This window comes from Vanellus vanellus (genome assembly GCF_965231255.1).
Source record: "Vanellus vanellus genome assembly, chromosome: 1".
NCBI lineage: Eukaryota > Metazoa > Chordata > Aves > Charadriiformes > Charadriidae > Vanellus > Vanellus vanellus.
Window position 1 is genome coordinate 26210096 of NC_138905.1, and position 22658 is coordinate 26232753.

General features: G+C 41.8%; 1 protein-coding gene across 1 annotated transcript in view; it reads right to left on the reverse strand.

The window, feature by feature from the left end:
• Nucleotides 1-9784: 9784 nt before the first annotated feature.
• The window catches only part of CPED1 (cadherin like and PC-esterase domain containing 1), a 153715-nt gene continuing 140841 nt past the window's right edge, over nucleotides 9785-22658 (reverse strand). The window contains exons 20-24 of the mRNA XM_082498842.1: nucleotides 21235-21455; nucleotides 20887-20988; nucleotides 20588-20675; nucleotides 18424-18570; nucleotides 9785-12637 (exon numbers count right to left, since the gene is read on the reverse strand). Coding sequence (XP_082354968.1) covers nucleotides 12434-12637; nucleotides 18424-18570; nucleotides 20588-20675; nucleotides 20887-20988; nucleotides 21235-21455 — 762 coding nt within the window. The 3' untranslated portion in view covers nucleotides 9785-12433. The remainder of the gene's footprint in view (nucleotides 12638-18423; nucleotides 18571-20587; nucleotides 20676-20886; nucleotides 20989-21234; nucleotides 21456-22658) is intronic.

The following is a 22658-nucleotide window of genomic DNA, read 5'->3' on the forward strand; positions in this document are numbered from 1 at the left end:
TTTTAATGGAACATACACCCTCTTCAGTCGCACCCCTGCGGGGTGTTATCCGCAAGGGTCCCAAGAGAATCCATTCACTCATGGACAAACATCACGATGATATACAACAGGCCTGGTCCAACGTGAAAAAAAGAAGGGAAAACAAGCCTGTTTTCTGGAAATGGCTGTCGCTATCTTCACCTCATCTTGTGTTTTCCAAGGCTCGTTACACTTCTTTAACATCTGTTGGAGCAAAAAGGAGGAAAGTGCTAAGGCTTTCTATTTTTGTTATCAGAAAGCTGTCTTGGTTACCAGGCAAAGCCAGTATATCTGTGCACTTCTTGTCTACGCAACCCTCAGGTTATCCAGGCCACCACAGCATGCTGGCCAATAATCCAAAAGGAAAGATTTGCAGGCTGACTTGGTGACAGTCGGTCTGTGTTTAGAAGTACGGCTTAATGGGCACGTGATTTAAAAACTTTCATGACTGTAGGGGAAGCTTCAGGTGCAAAAGTACATGAAAGAGAACTCAATATATTTTGGTTGATCGCAGCTGTCACAAATGTTATGTCATTCTCATGCTTTTGAAGCACTGATGTATTATTTTTATTTTTACATTTGAGATTGAAAATGCTATCGTTAGCAATGCCCACAATAATGTCTCCATCGATGTTCTTCTGGTAAATGTAGAAATTGAGAGGTAAAAATACACTGACAGAGCCAAAACAAAAATCTAAACTGAATTTGAAGGACAGAGAGTAAATAATTTTCACTTATCTTTACCAACAAAGATGACTTGTGGTGTTATAGAAACCGGTAATGGCAAAAACTAGTGCAGCACAGTTGGAAGGGAAACCTCAATACAGAATGTGAAGTGAGTCATATGTATTTCAAATGGAGAGGAACATATACTCAGATCCGGTTATAAAAAAGCCCAGAGCTTGCAAAGATTCCATATGGTCTCTATTTTATATCTGTGACTACTTTCAAGGAATAAATGGTACTATCCGTACAGTATAAATAAAGCAGAAAAATAAATGTCTGCTGAATCAAAGTATATCAGACTATATTTATGTCATATAAACTTAACAGTAAGTGTCTATTGGATCAGATCCCTGCAGCAATAGTGGAGGACAAAGTTTCGTTGTATTATTTGTGGCTATAGGGGGGCTGTATATTAACTTTAAATTTACCTGCCTTGCGAAAATAAGCAAACTGGTTTTAAAAAAAATAATCAGATGTAAAACTACTCCCTAGCTGCAGAATCTGCGAGTTTCAGAAAGTGGCCAGGAGCTATGGAAACGACTTTTTTATAGGACTAAGCTTTAAGACACTTAAAGCTGTATGCCGAGGTGATGTGTTACGAGGTAGACTGCTTTACAGTAAACTCCTGAGACCACTTATGCACGTGTGAGTGTGAGAGTCGGTGCAATTTACTCACCAAAATCCTGAATCTGCTACAGTACAGCAGTACAGCTCCACCTATTTAAATCAGGAGTATCCACCTCACCAACACAAAACTCTCCTTCCTTTAGCACGCTGCCACTGCATTAGGACCAACTAAAAAGGAGGACATGGCTGTGTAAATACACCATGTAATTTCACCTATACAGGCACGGGGGATGGAAGATAAAAGGGTAGGTAGGACACATTTCCAAGAAAATAGAGATTTAATGAAAGTCATGCGCTGGCGAACAAAACAAGGGAGACGAAGGAAGAGATGGCTCGTGTAAAAGAACACGGAAAACTGAAATGCATTCCCACCTTACTTAAATTTTCACCTTCTCACAACTTTTTCTTCTAACAGATTTTAGCCATGCAGTGGACCCTGGTTGTAAACAGAAGGAGTCTTAGCTCAGGAGAGGCATGCTGAGTGCAGAGGCTTGCTGAGATATGGAGGTCATTGTAAGTCGGCTGTAGAGCTCTCTCTGACCTTCTGAGGAAACAAAGTGTGCAACTCACCCCGTGTGTTCGCTGGCAGGATTGTCTGTAATCCTTATGAAAGTGGCTGCAGCAGGGAGGCACAGTGGCTCACTCACAATGCCTTCTCCAATCGTCCACCAAAATAAAGCTGATGGAGACCACAGCTTCATCAGCTGAGAACTGAGCACTAGTCGGCAGGGTAAGGTGGTGTGTGGAGACCGGAAAAATGAGCTCCATCAACTGTTCACAGGCGGGGAGGGGGAGATGGAAAGCGTGGAATCCCACGAGAAATAAAACAAAATGATGGAAGTGGAAAAGGAAGTTTGAAAGGTTTTACAAAGGAATTCAATGAAAAGCAGGAAAAAGAAAAGGCTGGGAATGCTTTTGTAATAGAATGGAAATTATTTATTTCTGGTACTCGTCAAGATGAGGCAGGAGAGCCCATGGATTGCTTGCATGCAGCCATGTTCATACAGAGCAGTGGGTGCATCCAAGTAAAGCACAAGCAAATCTGATGAATTTTGAGCTTCAGAGCTTTTTCTTTCTCTTGCCATCTGGAAGCCCTTTCTGGGGATCTTTTCAAATAAAAGTCTGAAGAGTTGAAGGAAGGAGTTTAGACGTGAGGAAAAGGACCCAGGTAGCTAGTCCACATGTTGGAACTACGTGCAAGGCATTAATACCAAACAGCATTATCTACATTCTTGACTAGATGGCTATAAAATGTTTATGGATGCAGGAAGCAGGTCCATTAACAGCAGTTGAATATGTGGCCGTGACAGGGCATTTGCTTAGATGCTTTCATAGCAGTTGTCTCTAAATCTGTCAGCAGTAACCTGGAAGGGTACTGACCCCTTCTGCTGTGTGTCTTCTTTTCCTTCAAAAGTAATACGAGATCATGCACAAACAAGTCAGGATTGGCCCTTAGATTTCTGTCTGTTGAGCATAGCTTGCATGGCTATTGTTATGTGGTGAGAAAAAACCTGCAAATATTCCATCTGAAACTGAAAAAAATAAGACTAGGTCCCTCAATATTACTTCATGAAAGATTTTAAGACACAAATAGGGAACAACCTACCGATGTTGCGTCATAGCATTTTTACCAGAGGCCCTCGTAAATCAAGCTTTGATTTTTCTTTCATTTTATATTGAAGTGAGCTGCCACTTGGACATTAGCCATACTTTTCACTTCAGCAACTTGTCCGTGGCTGAATTACTGTCAAAACCTTAAATGTGCCAACAGACTTTTCTCCCCATCAGTTTTCCTTACCCAGATCTTCTACGCTCTGTGTAGAGAGCCTTTGCGCAGCAGGGGCAACGACAACCTTGAACCAGGCATCGAATTGTCAGTGTGGTGTTTTCACTTACAAACATCCCAGAAAACGTGTGGCTGAGAGGGAGGAAAGTGGCAGGATCATCTCAGCTTCTTCAGGGCACCCCAGAAAGAGATGGAGCCCTGCTTACGGTGGAGACAGCAAGGCTAGGTCTTACCCAAATGGAAGAAATTGAAGGAAGCCCACAGCAGTGAACACCTCTTCAGGTCAAGAAAAGAGTTGCTAGATGTGCAAGTGCAGCCGTTGGCTGGTGTGCAGTCCTCAGTCACTTCACCTGTGAAAGATTGGGGTGTGCTGCTGTATACTGACACTCTCCCAGTAGCTGCAGGACCGTACTCCATAGTGTTGCGATGGTAGTTCTGTTATTTGAGCACTGATACCTTATAGGTAGGTCAGCTCACCTGAATTCACCCTCCCACAGTCAAAACACAGCTTTTTCTGGAGGTTATCAGTCCAAACTAGAAACAACTGTGAACCTGGGGGACAAATCACAGAATCACAGAATCACGGAGTATTCAGAGTTGGAAGGGACCTCTAGAGATCATCTAGTCCAACTCCCCTGCCAAAGCAGGATTGCCCAGAGCACATTACTCAGGACTGCATCCAGGCGGGGCTTGAAAATCTCCAGAGAAGGGGACTCCACAACCTCCCTGGGCAGCCTGTGCCACTGCTCTGTCACCCTCACCGTAAAGAAGTGTTTCCGTGTATTTGAACGGAACTTCCTGTGTTCTAACTTGTGCCCATTGCTCCTCGTCCTGTCACTGGGAACCATTGAAAAGAGCCTGGCTCCATCCTCCTTCAACCCACCCTTTAGATACTTGTACGCCATAATAAGGTCTCCCCTCAGCCTTCTCTTCTCCAGGCTAAAGAGTCCCAGCTCTCTCAGCCTTTCCTCATAAGGGAGATGCTCCGATCCCTTAATCATCTTAGTTGCCCTAATGCCCTAAATAATGATGAAATGGTTGATAGAATGGTCCCTCAGAAAACCCTAGAAAAAAACTCGATTGCCCAGGCTGGAGCAGCACTGAAGACGATGTGACAGATACAAAGCATGATAATTGCCTTGCACAAACTGCGCGGTGTTGTCGAGGCAGCCTCCATTCCAAACTGGCTCCTGTGGAGCCACAGATCACTCATTGAAACGACTTGCATCTCTACTGAATTTTAATTAAGAAAAGTGTGAGGAGCAGGTGTTAACATGATTTATAAACTCATTATAGTCCCCCTGGACTCCCTAGGCACAGTTAGATATAGTTAGTGAACGTTTAGAAGTTCCTGATTTTGACCCTTTTTGTCTCATTTACACGCTTGTATTTATAGCAGGTATTTATTCATATTAATTTAACTGTATTGCTTTGAAGCCAGACATTCAAACCCCAGGAGCTGCAGGACAAGTCCATCAACAGAACTTCGGGAGGGAAAGATGCTGTTTCCACCTGCAGCTAACTTGTGGAGAGATCATCAGCTCCATCCCACCTCCAGCTCACCATTTGCCTTTCCCCTCTGTCTTCAGGGATGCTACCATTCACCGACTGGCATAGCTGCTATCTGACAGCTGCCCAGCCCAAATCATCTGAGATTACCCAATTAATGTACGCACTTTAATTCACAAAGGTCTCTTCTAGCCTGTATTGTTTCGAGTGAAGCGAATTAGAGAGCAACTACACAAACAGCTATAAACCAGGGCAGTAATGTTGGGGGTGTGTTTGTGTGCGTGAGGCTTGGAGAGATGCTCAGAGCAATAAATTCTTCATAGAGCCAAAATGGGGTATGTGACCAAGGTGTTTGGCTCAGGTTTTTAACACTTATTTGATGCTTTTACTGCACGCACAGCGAAATCAGCAGTCCCTGGATTACTTAGGCTTGCCGTGCACTTCTAGGACAGGCATAAGCCATAGAAGTTGGAGCTCTCAGATACCAGCTAGCTACCTACCTCTGATCTGGTTTCTAAACTTGAAAAAGAATCTCTATTATTTTCTGGAGTTAAGTACCTGTCAGCTTGGCTTTTCTCATGGAAAGAGAGACATCCACCCAGCCCCTTTGCAAAACAGTAGACGGAGACTTGTTCTTTGTTTTTCCAAATGAAGGGCCTTAAACCTGCGTAACTCATACTGCCATCAAATGTTCTGCTCACCAGTTTACCTGCAGGGCTGGCTTCCCTCTGATCCAGCACACTGTTAAACAATCAAGCAGCTCCAGGAGCAGATGTTGAGAATGTACCATCCTAGGCCGTGTTGGGGACCATGTCCTGGTGGTGGGCTTGTGATCAAATTCCTGGCCTAAATGAGCAGAGTGGGGATGCAAAAACATCTTCTGCCTGCACAATGAATCCCACAGCCACTCCTCTGTCTCTCAAAGCTTTAGTCACCTATCAGATGATTCTGAGACTTACTTTACGTTCCCTGTACAGTAAGCAACACTGTAGAAGTAATAGACACCTCTAGAGAATAATTCAGACCTTGGTCTTTCTGTGATGAGTATGAAGAAGCCTAGTGTGACCACACTCGTAATTAAAATGCCTCAGTTAAATATCTAGAGTTAAGGAGAAATCCAGGTTCTGGTATCTGAAAATAGAAAGTCTCTAGAAGTTGTCACCCTTGACTTCCAGGCTGAACTTGACCCAACAAGGTGGGGTTTGAGTACGTCTGCAGGCTCTGTTCTACGTGTTTCATAGCTGAAGGTGTGCTATTTTGATGGCTCCGTCAGGGCTTCAGCGCTGAACTGTTCTAGAGACGGAGGAGCCACGCAGACAGCCAACATTACGGGGTTACTAGATCCTGACTCCTTGTTACTGCCCAGAAATGACGCAATGTGGAATTTAGGGACCAGCAATGGGTGGAGCTGTAAGACCTGTTATGATTTAACCTTTTACCATCAGCAGTAAATCCCCTTGTATGGATGTATTCTAGAATAACTGTGCAGGACACAGCCCACAAAGCATGTTGAAACAGGATTTTACAGTAGCTAATAGATACCATTTGCTGTAAAGAGAGCTTAACAAAGTCCCTGAGATGAAAAAAACCCTATGAGTCCACACAAATCATGTTCAAATTGTAATCACTCCAGTAAAAAAGTTTAGTAAGAGACAACATCACATTACTATATATGAAGATGTGATTCTGATTCTTTATTTTAAAGGAAGCCAGTTGTGGACTAGATCATGCTGGGTGCTGCATCGTCTAATGACTTGCAAGATCAGGTTTTCATGGTTTAGTGTTTTCTGTCCTATTAGGATGCAAAGGGATCAGCAGGTTTCTTTGAATACGTTGGAGGCATTAAAGCTATTATAACTAAAGCCATAGATGATTAACTGCAAATATACAGAATTTTTGGAGCTGGTATGTGGAAGTAAAGGAAAAAAAAAAACTTGCAGAAATAATACACCTTCTCTGATTTATAAGACAATTTGACTACCATGTGGGGAGGCTGCATAGTCATTATCAGGCAGAGCAGAAATATTACTTTAAGCTCCTTAATCCCAGAGAATCAGAACAGAAATATGGAAGTTGATAATGACAAGTACTAAAGAAAAGATAAAAGACGTTTTCAGAACATGGCAAGTGAGGAACTCTGCCAAATACATATCTGGTCTTCAAACCCTGGCAACATCCCACAGAATTTACTGACTTTAAAGGGCTCCTGACAACTTTCGTTTCACCCTCTTGATCTGTAGCGAGCTTTTTGTAACTGCCCTGACTTCGCCGAAAGCTGTCTGGGGTGTTTTGATTCCTCACTCAAGGATTTTAGTTCTGCAGTCTTGTCTTCACCCAGAACCTGCCTAACATCCTCAAAGCAGCACTGGGGCTGGCGGTGGGATGGCAGACACTGAGCCAGGCACTGGCTGTTTTGATCGCATTGCCTCTCACTGCTCAAGACAGAAAAAAAATCACAGTATTGAGAACGCCATCTGCCATGGGAAATTTGTCCCCATAATGAGGTATATGAGGGAACTGCCTATTGCAGTGACTGTGCCAACGCAGCTCATGTCACTCTGCTAGGTGGGACAGCGCAGAGAATTTCCCCGTATTTCTCCCCATATTTCATGCAAGCAAGCAGTGGGAAAAAAGTTTGTTGAAAGTTGAGAAAAGACCCCCTTATCTGAGATTCAGCTGAAAGGGACTGAATTCTGCTCCTCGTTACAGCAGTTCAGTTCTAGAGGAAATCAAGGAGATGCTGAGTCGGTGCTGTGTTTCACAAAGACCTCAGTTCAGATTTCATTTAAAAACACACACTTTATCTTCCGTACAGGGCTGCTTAACATGGTGTACCTTGCCAAGGCTGTTGAACATGTTTGAGGGATTGCAGGGAGGGCTGCCCACAGCTGCCAAGGAGCTGGCCAAGCAGCTACATGAATGACCCTAGAAAAGGGAGAAGTCCATCGCAACAGAACCTGGTGCTGCAGGACCCCCTGTTGTGACCCTATGGGCCCATTTTGCCCATTCAAATTAATGATTTGAGTAGTTTTCTAGGACACCTGGCTCCAGGTACTGGCCTAGACCAACACACATTACACTATTTTTAGTACCACCAAACCAAAGGCGAGTAAGGTTAAAAAGCATAGCATCTTTTTACTGTGTAGTCAGGGCTTTTCCATTCAATGGGTAGTGTGACGGTACCACTAAATACTGCAGGATATGTACCAGCACCAATACATAGGTGTGCCTGCATCGCACACTGACTGTTCTGGTGTTTTGAAGATTTACATAGGTAAAGGTGGAAGTGGAGTTTGAAAGATGGGAGTTTGGCTCGGGAAAGGCAAGTTCCATGAAGAGCGAAGTGCTACTGCACGCCAAGTACTTACCACAACACAGCTGTTTTAAATTCATCAGAGAAAATCACTGCCCCAGAGAAGAGGTATGCTCTACCCATACTGCATTCAGTAGATCTTTTGCTGTTGGTATTGACAAAAACATTAAGGTAATAACATTGATATTTTGAAGATTCAGCCTGAATCTGCAACAGTCACCTCTCAGATTTCCAAAAGTCGCTTCTAAGATGAAAAAGAAACTTCTCAGGTCATCTGAAAGAAAGGCTGATGTGGAATAGAGCAGGTACAGATAGTCATAACAGCGAGGTAAAACAAGCCAGATGCAAGGCTAGCAGGCAAACAAAAAGCTTAGGCTGTATTTTTCATGTGAGCCTACAGAGGCTTGTTTAGCAGTTTGAGCCTATGCCAAATACCTTGCTGCACCTCTAAAAAATTGCTTTACTTTAAAAAAGTAGTCTGAAAGATCCCTGGACTGCAGTCAACTTAATATCACACATATCTGCTTCTTCAAAGCATTCTATTTGGCTCAGCATAGCAACAGAAGCATAACTATTAGTGTTTTTTTCAGCCTCGAGGTAATTGGATGCCCCACTACCCCACCCACTAAGCAAATAAATTGACTTTGATGTCCCTTTAATATGTCACAGAAGAGAAAAATAAAGGCCTTATATTTAGTGGTGTGAAAGAGATTATTCTAAAGATTAACATTTTCAAATGAATACTATGTATAAAAATAGTATTTGTAGTTCATTCTTTCAACTTTTTGTCAAATAAGGCTAAAACCCAAATCACTGTGAACATCTATGAGAGACGAGGAGTTGTAACTCATTGGACACTGGTACTGGTTCTCGTGAGACCCCACCTGGAGTACTGCATCCAGCTCTGGGGCCCCCAACATAAGTACATAAGGACCTGTTTGAGCGGGTCCAGACGAGGGCCGTGAAGATGATCAGAGGGCTGGAACACCTCTCCTATGAGAACAGGCTGAGAGAGTTGGGGTTGTTCAGCCTGGAGAAGAGAAGGCTCCAGGAAGACCTTATAGCAGCTTTCCAGTACCTAAAGGTGGCCTACAGGAAGGACGGTGAGGGACTCTTCATCGGGGAGTGTAGTCATAGGGGTAACGGTTTTAAACTGGAAGAGGGAAGATTTAGATTAGATATTAGGAAGAAATTCTTTACTGTGAGGGTGGTGAGGCACTGGTACAAGTTGTCCAGGGAAGTTACGGAGGTCTCACCCCTGGAGGTGTTTAAGGCCAGGCTGGATGGGGCTTTGAGTAACCTGGTCTAGTGGGAGGTGTCCCTGCCCATGGCAGGGGGGTGGAACTACATGATCTTTAAGATCCTTTCCAACTCTAACCATTCTATGATTCTATGATTCTATGACATCATACTGCAGCTTCAGCTAAAGTGTAAAGGGATGCAATAATAGTTGAGATTGCTGCTTGGTACGTCAGGGTATTTTTTTTTTCTTGCAGCACTGTTTCAGTCTCTCTACCTCTGCTCTCTTGAAGTATACCCTGGTTCCACTCTAAACTCCACCAGCTGCTGAGCAAACATTGAGCAGGAACCACCACTTCTCAATGTACTTGTTCCCCAGCCTGATTATTTCAATCCTACCACCAATTCCAGGGCTACTCATGTCTCTATTAGGAAGTGGACTCAGCTTACAACTAGGTCCTTTGCTGTTTTAATTTAAATAATGAAAAATGTACCTTGGTACCTGTTTTAGTCTGCATTCCCTTTTTATATTCCTAAGTTTACATGGATTGCATATATAGTGTTGGAAAAAAACTTATTCAAAGAACTTGTTTAAATAAAGATCAATTTGCAAATTGTACCAATGACTTTGTACAGACATATATATGTACATAGACATGTAAAAAATAGAAAACACACAGGAAAATTTCAACTTGATACATTTGAAAAATATTAAGATTTGGAAAACATTAAGACATCTGGGTGTACAGCACATGTAAACCATTTTGTGGTGAAACCAGAAGTGATGAATTGCACATTCACTGATATCAGCTACAATATAACAAAGTCAGCTCTTTGCTTTTAATCGTTGTAGCTGATGCTTCAGCAATAGGCTTTGATTAGAAAAAAAAAAAGCCAGATATAAAAACCCAGTTCATGCCTTAAAAACATTTGTGTACAGAACAAAAACAGTAACAGCATGTGGATTTAGATGAGCTACAGAAAAAAAAACACTTAACAGAAGCAGAATTGTAATACACCTATCATTGATCATCTTAATACCAAAGACATCTGGCTGCATTTTGTATCTAGTGATATTAATGACATGATATTAAATCCCTCAACTTTAAGGTTGTGCAGCCCTGGAGTTCCAGACCCGAGATTATATATTACATAATTTGCATACAATTATAGTTCATATTGCTCAAAATCAAATGCTGACATTTTCAGCATTTATGCACAGTTCCTGACCCATCTTTCATGTAAAGCTCCATGACAGAGAAAACCTTACATGGAAACTCAGGAAAATTTACTGTAAGCATAGCAGCAGCATATTATAGAGAAACGGAAATATTCACACTGTCTCGCTAAATGTAATGTCATTGTCTAAATTAGGAGCTTTGTCAATATAGTGGAAAGTCCCCTGAATTAGACATGCCAGATCCTCTTTTTGAGGATCATCCGATCATCTAGGGAAGACAAACTTCATATCGCATGACAAGTTGCCGTCATATCTTCACATATCTTATCTGAAGGAGCAAGAATTCACAGTACTTTGTTTGGGGATACAGACTGTGTTGAGTTTAAGGATCTTTGGCAAATCCTAAATATGGTGCTATGAATTTCTAGTCCTACTTCGATATAGGGCAGCCCTTCTGTGTGCTTCTAAGTCCAATAAGATGGTGATTAGTTCTGTGCAACAATTTGTTTCTTCCCTAACACTTCTTGAGGCTTCCTTTCCCAAGGGCGGTAGAAGCTAGTGGAGGATTATATATAAAATTGAGAAGGGGAAGCATGCCCCAGAGCTTAGTGGATCCTTCATTAGACTCGTACTTACCTGGTTCTGACTCCCTTCTCTAGTGCATGGTGGGAGGGAGTGGTGCCCTGATAGCCAACTTTGCGACTGGATTCATAAAAATCCATAACTGGATAATTTGTAGGGAGAACAGTGTCAGGGGGCTTTGCTCTCTGTCACCATTAACCCATAACCCAGCTGCTAAGCCTGGACCACGTTTGGTTTCCCATCAGGGCACCACAGCTGCAAATGAATGTGCTGTCTATGTTGTGGCAGGGGATCAGCAAACAGTTCCCCCCTACAGCGGTGAAGCCCCTCCCTGGTGTTCCACCCAGACTGGATCTGCAAACACTGGTGATGTAGCTGGGCTACAGCGTGAAACCAGTGTTCAGAGAAGGCTTCGTCCCTGCCAAGCATGAGATGCAGGCAGTGTATTCTGCTCCCACCTCATCGCATCACACGCTCATCATGACAGCTTAAAAACCAGACCCCAAAGTTCTTATTTGTTCTTGCACGGGGGATTTTTCTTCTGTTTGTGGTACTGGCTTCACAAATTGATGAGTATTTTATACAAAATACTAAAAGAAATGGCACTTCCATGTGGGAAGAATACTTGCTTGGCTTACAGGCCAAGGAAGATGCTGAAGCACATACCTAAGAAGTCTTCCTGCATATGGCCACTCTCCTAAACTGGGACCATAAATAAGGTTATGTTAATATATTCACTATATTTACACATTACTTCGAGACAGCTATAAGCCATCTCAAGTCTAAGTAATCTATCTCTGTATTAGCTTTAGAACATGCGAAAAATATAGTAGACATCTCTTCCATCAAAGGGGTTTGTTTTCACTAAAAACACTAGAGTTCAAAACTTGTCATCAGTAAAATGATAATAGACATTTTCAAATTGTATAAACCAAGTGTCTAAACAGGAAAGATTTGATATCGAAGGGAATGCATCCACATAAAATAAAACTCTTTAAAATGGAATGTGGCCAGTTTCTAAATACATTCAAATATTACAGTGTCTCTATAAATAGAAAACCAGATAGTGCTGAAGAGCTAAAGCAGTCCTTTCCAAATCGCTCAAGTGTATATATTTCTTCTTCTTTACTATCATTAATACGCAGTTGCTTGAGCTACAGATGTTCTAACCTTTGGCAACAGTTTGAGTAACTTCCCCTCTTCTCTCCTTTGCATCCCTCCATCTTCCATTTTTACACCCCAGAGTTGCCAGGGCATATCTTGATTTCATAAAGTTTTAGGAAAAATGCCACACGTCCCAAACTCTGCTGGTGTGTGCGCAGCCGATCAAGGAAGCATGTCACAGATAGCATGTCATAAATTCACTGTGGTCCTTTGATTGTCACTCAGGCAGTGGCACATCTCTCATCCCAGCCCTTCATCCAAGAGGGCCTATGTGCTGAGAAGCTCCCTCTTACTTGCACAGCCTGCTGAGAAGGATTTCAGAATAAACTTGATTTATTGGCCCTCGGACATGATACGGGGACTGAGAATTCGTTGCATAGTCCTGCAGTTGTGATGGTTTGCTTTGACTGCCGAAATATTTCCCCAGTGTATAGTGCCTTGATAACGTCATTGTTATGTGCGGCCTTTCTTCAGAGGGATTGGATTTCACCACCTGCAAAAGAAGTGACATATGTGAGTGCTTTCTGCCTGCACCTAGAAGGATACACAGCTGTGTGTACAGAAATGCTGACACAGTTCTCCACAAAGCAGGTCCTAATACTCTTACCCTGAGCTGCAAGTTGCTCACAAACAGTATTTAGCGGGCCAACTTGTTACATACCTATTAAAGTACAAAATCTTATTCACTTAAAATGAAATGTATAGGCCCATTATACTCAGCTGGTTGATTCTGTAATGCCTTTGTATATTAGACTCTGTTCTCTTCATTAGGGACAATTTATCTGAACAACAAAATTCCTACTTAACAGCTTATCTGTATATTTACCATGGGAAAAAATTAACTCAGGGCAGCATTGACTTGCAGGAAGGTTTAAATCCTGCTCTGATCCCAAGCACTTGAGGAACAGATGCTGTGTCTCAGTTGTGAGCCCTGAGAGAACGTCTTAGGTCTTTATGCAAACCTGGCCCAGCCCCATGTTGAGATGAAAACACTCATGTGACATGTTTCTCCAAGAAGGGAGTTACGGTGAAATTTAACATCCCTCTCCCTGGGGCACCACACTGACATAACCACAATGTGGTTCAGTAACTTAGTGCAGCAGAATGCTCCTCCTTGGACCCCCAAGTATGTATAAAGGTCTGGAATTATCACGTTCAATTTGTATGGAATAAACAAACACCCATGGGACTAACGAGAGAGAAAGTGAAAGGTATAGTTGTCAGGAGCCTAATGACCTGGGGGGTGGTCTCCTATGAGATGCAGAAGGTCTCGTCTCAGTGAACACACAGTCACTGTTGAAGCAACTTCGAGAGGCAAAACCTCAGAATCTTGCACATATGCAGGACAGAGGACCCCGACTCAAGCATTGGCAAATCCAGAGAAAGAAGAAAAGGGGCCAAGTGGTTAACTTAGTTTTAAAAGAGTAAATATATGCTGACTTGATAGCTCTGATGCCCATCATTTTTCCTGCTATATCAATCACAGCAGATACTTGGAAAAGCAGACTTCATTTATTAATGCATATATTTATGCAGAAGCATATTAGTTTTTTAGATATATAATGTATATTTACTGTCACTGAACAATCAGAAACAATGTTCATAGGTACTGAAGCTCATAATAAATAACACAACTCATACAAAATTAAATGTGAGTGAAGGAATAACATGGGCAAAGGCTTGAAAGACTGGGCAGAGAGGCTATGCAGGAGCTGGCAGAACTAAAAAAAGACCAGGAATTATCCATGTAGAAAATTAATATATCCTCTGATCAATTTGATACAGCTAAGCCAAGGGCTGTTATTTGTTTTCATGCAATTACTGCAGGTTCATTTTTCTAAATTAGTGCCTTAGATCTTACAACTATTTCAAAATGATGCCACCTTGAACCAATCACCCAAACTGCATTCCTGTTAGGCATAATCTCGCAGGAATGCAATCTAATGTTCATCCAGCAGCCAGCCACTGATTAAGATACCAAAATCCCAAGGTTGCTCGTTCCCATGTTGTGACCATGATTTCACTGCCATTAAATTAGGAAATAAATCTGAACAAAAAAATAGGTTCCATAAAAGTCTTAAAAGCTGGCCAATCTACTTCTCCATAAGCATTTGTGAAGAATGAGGCAATTAAAATTCAGGTTCGCATGTGTGCGTAGAACCAGAAGTATGTTTGGGCAGAAAGTGCCAGAGTTATGCAAGACTTTTTGTCCCAAATTGATCCCTTTGTGAGCCTAGATCCCTTTGCAATCTGAGCGAAGACCGTAGGGTCTACAGAGCTGCAGATTTCTATGCTATCGGGGTGACCTGAGGCCCTCTGAAGTGGGTTGGTGGGGAACTCAAATAATTTATCAGGACAATCAGGGGAAATAGCTTTCTGTTTGGCCAGCTAGCGAGAACTAAATAACTGCTGAATGCATTTCATGGCTTGTTTTCTGACTGCGAAGAATGACCAGCCCCCCATTTCCGCACGGCCATGCCTTAGCTCAGATGGCATTTACAGAGGGGTGCTGTCTTCTGGGAGTTTAGGATATCACCGTTTAAGAGAAAGAAAGTGAAAGTACAAAGCAGTAGATTTAATCCATCTCATCTGGTTTCATAAAACATGAAAAGCGCTGAGGTTTTACACAGTGTTCTTGGCTCCATCCTCGGAGGCAAAATGCCATTCTCCTTGCGCAAACTGCTTCAGCACCCGATGAAACTCCACTCGCCAGGATGCAGAAATAAACTGATGACAAAATTGTTAAAACTAACGAGGTATCAAAAGCATTCAAGGACTTTCTTTTTGCTTTCCTGAAGGATCAAGTCTCAGTTTGGGGGGCTGATGGTTTCTCCTGGGCACATCTACGCCTCTTTCAGGCACAATGGCCTCTCTAGCTTCATTAACAACATCTCTGAGAGCCAACTCTCCCCTGATCCTCACCAGAAATATACTTTCTGTTGAGATTCCTCTGGCAGAGAAGCAAAGCCAAATCTGCACATAAGCTCATACAAAATGATCAAGGACTGCGTGAAAAATGCCGATGACCATGCCCTGCTGTTTTCTACCCAGTTCCATAGCAAGCACGTGAAATACTTCACTTTGAAGCTCTCCATTTCACTCAAAAGCTCCGTGGAAACGGTGAGCATCAGCAATGACCCACGAAGACACCAACATCTGTGTTCTAGACCTAAAAGGGTCAGTCTAGCTGTCTGGGTGAAATGGAGGGAGGCATTTACTCCATGGGACTATTTATCCATTGCATAAATATCTGCTCTGTGACCTGCTCCCTCTTTTCCAGCTCCACACGGACCGAGCTGTGTTCGTACCTCTCTCATGTACTGAGCAGAGCAGATTACAGGATTGGTTAACTCACCACGTCTGCTGTGTTTGGTCCCAAAGCGGGACAGAGGCCATGGCAGTGGGCTGAAAACGGGTGAGCTGTTGAGGAGCCTGAGGTGGAAACAAGCTGTGAGGTTGACACATAGCACGTGAGGTCAGATGGGTCTGATAAAGCTCCCAAACCTGTGCTCAGTCCCAGTGAGTTTCACACTGGAATAGAATCCCAACCAATGACACTCTCTTTTTGGAGTGCATTTGCTGTCTGGTAGACTGTCTCCGATACTATATCTCTCTCTGTGATATTTAAGGAGAAAAATCAAAGCCTTATAGTTATTCATTTTTTATTCTGCTTGGCTGTGGCTGAGAGAATTAAATATAATCCACTGGCTACAAGAAAATAGTTCGGCTTGCTACGCGAGTCCTTAGCCAGCAGACACCGCAAGGACACTCAGGAGCCTATGCTTGAATTTTACTATCACCACCACTGAATTTCAGTTTGTCTAAACTACTCCTAGGTTTAATTAGCCGCAGTATATTTTGTTTTCCAGTGTATACTGTGGGTGTCTGATGAAGAAAATTTTATTTGTAGATCTTTGCTTTTTTTTGGATCTTTAAGGAAAATATATCACATCTGTCCTGACATTCCTTCACAGCAAAAATTAGTGCTTCCACTTCATTCTTGGTGTCATGGCCCACCTTTGTACCTGTGAAGCTCTACAGAGCTTCTGTGCAAACCCTGCACATGTCCAAGTCCTGGGAACAGGCTTGGCCAGGAGTGAGGCATACAGAAAAATAGGCATGACTTGGCAAAATAAGCAAAGGGGTTTTATCCTTCTCTTGAGAGATTCAGAAAACATTTGGTGGTCTCTCTTATTTGAAGTAATTTGTTTTGACAGAAAACAAACTCCTAAATCCATGCTGGAAAAATGCTAGCATTTCACTTGTGTGGGTGATAGCCTTTTTTAATAGTTATGCACTTTTGATAACTCTAATAAAAAAAGTTATAGGATTTTCTCCATAAGAACTAACTTGTGGAGTTCTGTCTTCTAAACGACACATCAAATTGCTTGTGTCGTTATTCTAGTGAGTAACCAAACTCCTGAGATTCCTTCCAACTAGTAGCTTCTTACTGGTTCAAAGCCCCCAGCTGACCGTGAAACACCATAACTTCATTAATTCTTGGTTTCAAAGAGACATCTTCCATTGCATCCTTTTTTTTCCTCCAGTTGTAACTTTTTGGTAACAATTTCTTCTCATTCTGTATTTCATTCTATGAAAGAACTTGTACCTGTCATTTCTCTTTTGATCAGGCAGAGGAAATACAACCTTCCTGAAAGATATGACAATTCAAGTTTTATGGTCCTAAACAGATTTTAATGGGATAAATTGTGGTATTTTACCAGTCTCCTGTTAAACAGACAACCTGGATTCAGCTCATAAGAATGAAGATCCCCGTAGCATCACAGGTAATGTCTTACATGCTAAACATGACTTTTCCTATAGAGATACCATAAGGCTTATCTGTCCTTAGATCTATCAACAAATTAAGGCATGAGGTTACTGTGAGTGCATGATTCCAGTCTTGACTGAAGAAATATTTTTTACTGGAAATCAGGAGTTTAGCATCTGGAAAGATATGAGTCTTCTTTATTCCCCATAGCTTTTTTCTGGTTTCCAAAGGGAGTAATGTAATATTTGTGGGTCTTTATTAGGACATGTTTGGATTCTCAGCAGACTGACCACTCAAAACGGGGACCTGGGAACTGGCCTTTTATACCAACAAGGTGGTGTTACGGGTACGAAGAAGGACTTGGTTGGAAGCTACGGGAATAGTCTGATGACCTTGGTGACAGTTCTTTAACTGTCATATGCAAAATTACTGTCATCAGCCTTATGGCAGAGGGTACCTGCTTACTTGACCACTCAAAAATCATACTCTCTGTTTTCATTCAGGGTCACCTGCGCTAAACCAGGGGTGCACTTCTTCATTTGCTATACATAAGGTACTAATCCAAAACTAAACAGATCCTTCCTTTGGTGACGGGAAAGAGCAGTCACTATAAAAAGACATACCACATACTCAAAATACATCTTAAAGGAAACCAGAAAAACTTCAAATATCTTGTTTTTCAGACTCTCAACTTTCACTGGTTTGGCAGCCTCTGGGCTGATTTTGTGCCTAGATATAATAATGTGTTTGCTTATTCGTTTTTGATTGAATCCATGGACTCCTGTCATTTGTAATATATTGTGAAGATTCCTTACCAGAACTTCAAATGAACAGAAGAATATGTTCTCAGTTGCCCTACTCATATATTTTACCATTTCCCCGTTTTACCAGTGCAGCAGTTATAAAACAGAAGACAGAATTTCTATAGATTTCAGACAAAAAAGAAAAGAGTACTATGGGCATGAGATTTCTGTTTGTATAGTCAGTCGCTGTAAGCATCCCAGATAACTCTTGCTCAGGCATATGAAGAGATATACAGCAGTCAGGTTGGTCTTTGAATTTTAAGCTCCATTTTAAATGTCCGTCTGGTTTGATGGGAGTGTGCTGACCTGCTCAGTTAGGAAGCCTTAAGAAAAAAATCTGTGAGACTAAGGTATGGCAAAAAGATGAAGTGAGTCCATGCAGAAGCAGTAGAGATATACAACACGTAGCAAATAATATAAGAACTTGGAAACATCCTTTTATACAGGTTACCTTTGCAGAAAAGCGTGTTTATTTTTATTTCAAGGAATCGCCACTACAGCAGTTCAGCCCGTCCTCAGGCGGCGTTGCACTCTGAGCAGCGAGGGGCAAGTGCCGCCATACTAATTGATACCTCTGTGGTTTTTATTCAGGCCTAACTTTCACTCACGAATGCAAACCTCATTGCACACCTTTTTCTTTCTAGGCATCTGACAGTTACAATCTCTCTTTAAGTGCCTGGGAATGACATAAGCATCAACTGTTACCTCGTGGAAATGGCAGCCACACTTCCCTTGCAGGAATTCTTTGTAACGTCCCATGGTGATGACGAAGGTGTCAACAACTTCATAGCCGAAATTTTTTGCTGTATCCAGAATAACCAAGTTTTCATTCCACAAGTTTTGCACTTCTGCCTGCATTCCAGATAAAATATTGCAATGTCTTGTCAGAATGACTCTTTAAAGGTTCATTTTGTTCTGCCACTGAAATGAATAGCAAAACTGTATTTTGAATAAAGCAATTATGGTGTACTCCAGACACGAATTACTATAAATTCACTCTTGAAAGTATCTATTACTCCAAGACTGTTGTAGATTTTTTCAGAAATTTCTTAGAATGGGTCTTTCAGCACAAAAATAGTTACAAGACAATCTGAAAAGTTTTCCCTTAATTACACAACAAATCAGGTTGGTTTTAATAAGATCTAAATTAAAATCAAGTTAGCAATAACTATAATTATGTTTTAATGGTTGTGCAGCTTCCTTCATAAAAAGAATTCAATGTTGTTTAAAATGTAATTACTGGGTAACTGTTTTTAATATATACTTAGCTAATATGAGGTGTAATTCAGAAAAAAAGTCCTATTATAAAGTTGTCTGTAACAAATGGTGAAATTGTTCCTGCAAAATAAAAATTCAGCCTCAAATCAAAGTCACTGAGACTGTTGCTTTAAAAGGAGTATAAGGCCATGACTATCTTAGAAATGGTTACACTGAAAAACAGATTATTATTTTTCAAGATACTGCAGGAAGGCCAGGAATAGAAAAAAGGTTAGCCATAAATTTGTCAAGGCAGTGGATTTGACACCAAAGACAGAACGGCTTTGAGAGTAGCTGGGGTAATCCAGAAGTCTGGAGCACCCAAACCACATGGGTAATTTGGCACATGATTCCAATATTGAAAGGGAAAAGAATGTTGGTTATGCACTGTAGCTGATTTTTGGAGTTTTATAAACTACTGGATGAGAAACAGAAAAAGGCAGTCCTGGGAAGCCTTTAATACTCTTTCTGTCCTTGCCTCACCTACCTTCACTAAAAGTTCTGCTTCTTCCTCCTAGGACTAAACTCCCCTGAAAGCTACGGCAGGAGCTTTACGACAACATTTCTTCCTGTTGAGTCCAACCATTTCCCTACTGTATCCTAATTTGTTCATCTGGGTAAATTACGGAAATGGTTGGAATCAATAAGAAGATGTTCAGTAAAGACAAGGCAGATAGACAGTACTAACTTAGAAAGAAGGAATGGGCAAAATCTGACAGGGCAGTCTCCAGGGCAAAAAGAAGAGTGAGAGTGACAGTAAGTCACACACTGAATAGAGCAATGTGTTATGGTTGCAAAAAGACGTGGGCGCCAGTCCCCACTGTGACAGGAGTGCTGTACGTATACTATGAAAGCTAATAATTTTCTCTTTTCAACACCTGTGAACAGCTGGAGCGTTACACGCAGCGCTGGTAGGCATCGTTTACCCCGTTCTGCCCTCCGGCGCTTCCCAGCCCTGTCGCATCCACACAATTTGTATGTGTTCATTAGAAAACCACGGTCCAAACTGGAAATAAAAATACCGAATCGAATGAGTTGCACAGCGCATTGAAATGAGCCCATCTGTTGCTCTGAGAGTCTTGGGCATGAGTTAAACTGGCTGTAACATCCAATTAACATACAAACGACAGGCTAGATTCACCGGTACATTCCTACTGCTCTGTAATGTTCTGGCTTCATAGGTTGGTTAAGACAGATTTACGGAGAGCTGTGCAATGCCTCCAGAGCAGAGAATCTGATCCCACAGTAACCAAGGAGGAAGCCTGTGGAGGGCCAGTGCTCGGCCTGGTATGAGGAGCAATCTGCCAACCCCCAGCTCAGTTTCTCAACTTTGGCAGCAGGCTTAATAGCAGAGCTTCTTCTGGCTCCTGGGATGTCTGACTGAGCATGGCATCTCGAATGGCGCTCTGATCGCAGCGGAATCCACGAAATGAGGCAAATCGGTTTGAATCTGCATCAGCAAGCCGTATGAGCGAATGCAAACATTAGTCTTTCTTTGATCCACTTAAAGCTTGCTCAGCAGAAGTTGCAACATATTTTGACCAGACAGCAAAATTATTGCTGCAATGACAAGTCTTCTGTGAAAATGCACTCCAAATATACTGTGGCTTACCTGTGACAGAGAATGTATTCCATCCACTGGGAGGTGAAAGCCCATCCCTATGGATTTGATAATTACCAGGATATTTGACAGATTTTCCCTGTTTGGCAAATTAAAAAAAAAAAAAAAAAGATACACATTTTACTCAACAGGCACATCAAAAGACACTTCATTTTTATTTTTTCAAAGTCCATTAAGTGTACAACCATGAGAAAACAAATTAAATATTTGGGTTTAAAGATTTTTGGGTAAGTTGTTTCTCATAATTTATCATATCAAGACTTTGAATAACACCAAGCACATAACATTACCTGTTCAACACCTTTTGGATTATTTGCAGGTGATTGGAATTAAGCCACTGAACGCCACCTACAATTAATACGGTCTGGTCTGTATTCTCCAGGGGACGTGATCTGAAACCCAGAAAGGAAAAACAACACATGTTGCCTTAAAACAGATGGCAAACATTTTTACTGCATTGCAGTGCATTTCAGTGAACTGCATCTGGCATCCTGATCACAGGCCTGATGTCATTTTCTACTATTTTTCAACCACACATTAGGTTTAATTGTTTACTGACTTTAATTGTAAAATGTGTTAAACACATTTGTGAATAGAAGGAGAATACAAACAAGCCAGCAATAGAGTTGGTACGGTACCTCTGCAGCAGTTGTTCTAGTGCTTTTTCAAAAGTTGGTCTCTGGTTTGCGTTCATCCAAAACTGGGGGTAGTAGGAGTAGCTGATAAAGGTTTTCCCCTCATTGATATTATGATAACTTTTGACATCATGTGTCTTTTGCCATTCCTGAAGAGTCTTATTCACTCTTTCTATTAGATAGTACATCATCCCTCTGTTAGTTGAGTCACCTATAAAAAGAATCTTTGGATGGAAAAAAAAGATAGGACTTATTTAGAAGTTGTACACGCCAAAACCTAAAAGCTAAGAAAAGAAAGCAGCTAACCTGGAGGCTTTTAAACCCTTCTCATAATGTTCGAGAAATATCTCTGTGAGCTGCCAGTTCTCCAGCCCTGACATCTCGACACTAAAGTTCTCCTTTAGCAAAATGTGTGACCTGATTAACAAAAAGCTATATTATCTGTTTCAAAGACAAAAAGTACGGGTTAGAGATGGCTGTAGCTGCACAGTTTCTCCTGCATTTTTCATCCTTGTTGATCATTTGTTTTGCTTAAATTCATATTTACTTCCAATTGCTTGTACAAAGCCTCTCATGATTTCTTGCAACTTCCTGCTTTCGTTCCTCCAGTTTTTCATGTGGTTTGTTCCTACACAGCACATCTTGGTTAGTGTCTGTCTTCCATAAAATTGATTCATTAGAATTTACACCAAAGTAACACACACACACATCAATGGATGCAGCTGCTGCCTTATTTGTAGAGAGATGGTCTTTCTGCAGTTTCAGAGGGGGAAAAAAAAGGGGTTATTTTGGTGGCAGATAATCTGAATAGAGTCCTGGTGTGTGTGATGTGACCAGCAGGAAGCATTGTGGCCTGAAGGGAGGTAGAAGTGCTGTAAGGATGACAGAAGTACTACAGGTATCAGTAGTCTTCGCAGGGCTACTCTGAACTTGCAAGTGACTGAAGAAGTCAAATTTGGCCTGGCTCCCAACCATTCTGTAGACTCCCCTGACAAATCAAACATCTCTGTGTGTGGAGACCACAGAACTTAGCGTGTGGGGCTTTTTAATGTAACTGCCCTATTTTTAGTGGATAAGACTAGCATTTCCTCCTGCTGAAGAGAACACGTAAGCAATGACGAGAGTCCAAAGGGGAAGAGGACCCAGGTTCACTGCGGTTTGCCAATGAAACTGTGTGCGTAATCAGTTATTACCACAGTCATCTCAGCCAGAAATCTACATTAGAGGAGCATAAATGTAAAACCAGGAGTCAGAAACCCCGTAGAGCCATAACACAGTAACAGCCCTGTTCTCTGCACAGCAGTATGCAGCCTCTCCTACTTCTCCTTCTCCTTCTCTGGCACTCAGGGTAGTTGGCACCCTGTAAGTTGGGTTTTTGTTGTTTGGGTTTTTTAATTTGATTTGGGGTTTGATGCTTTACCACTTCC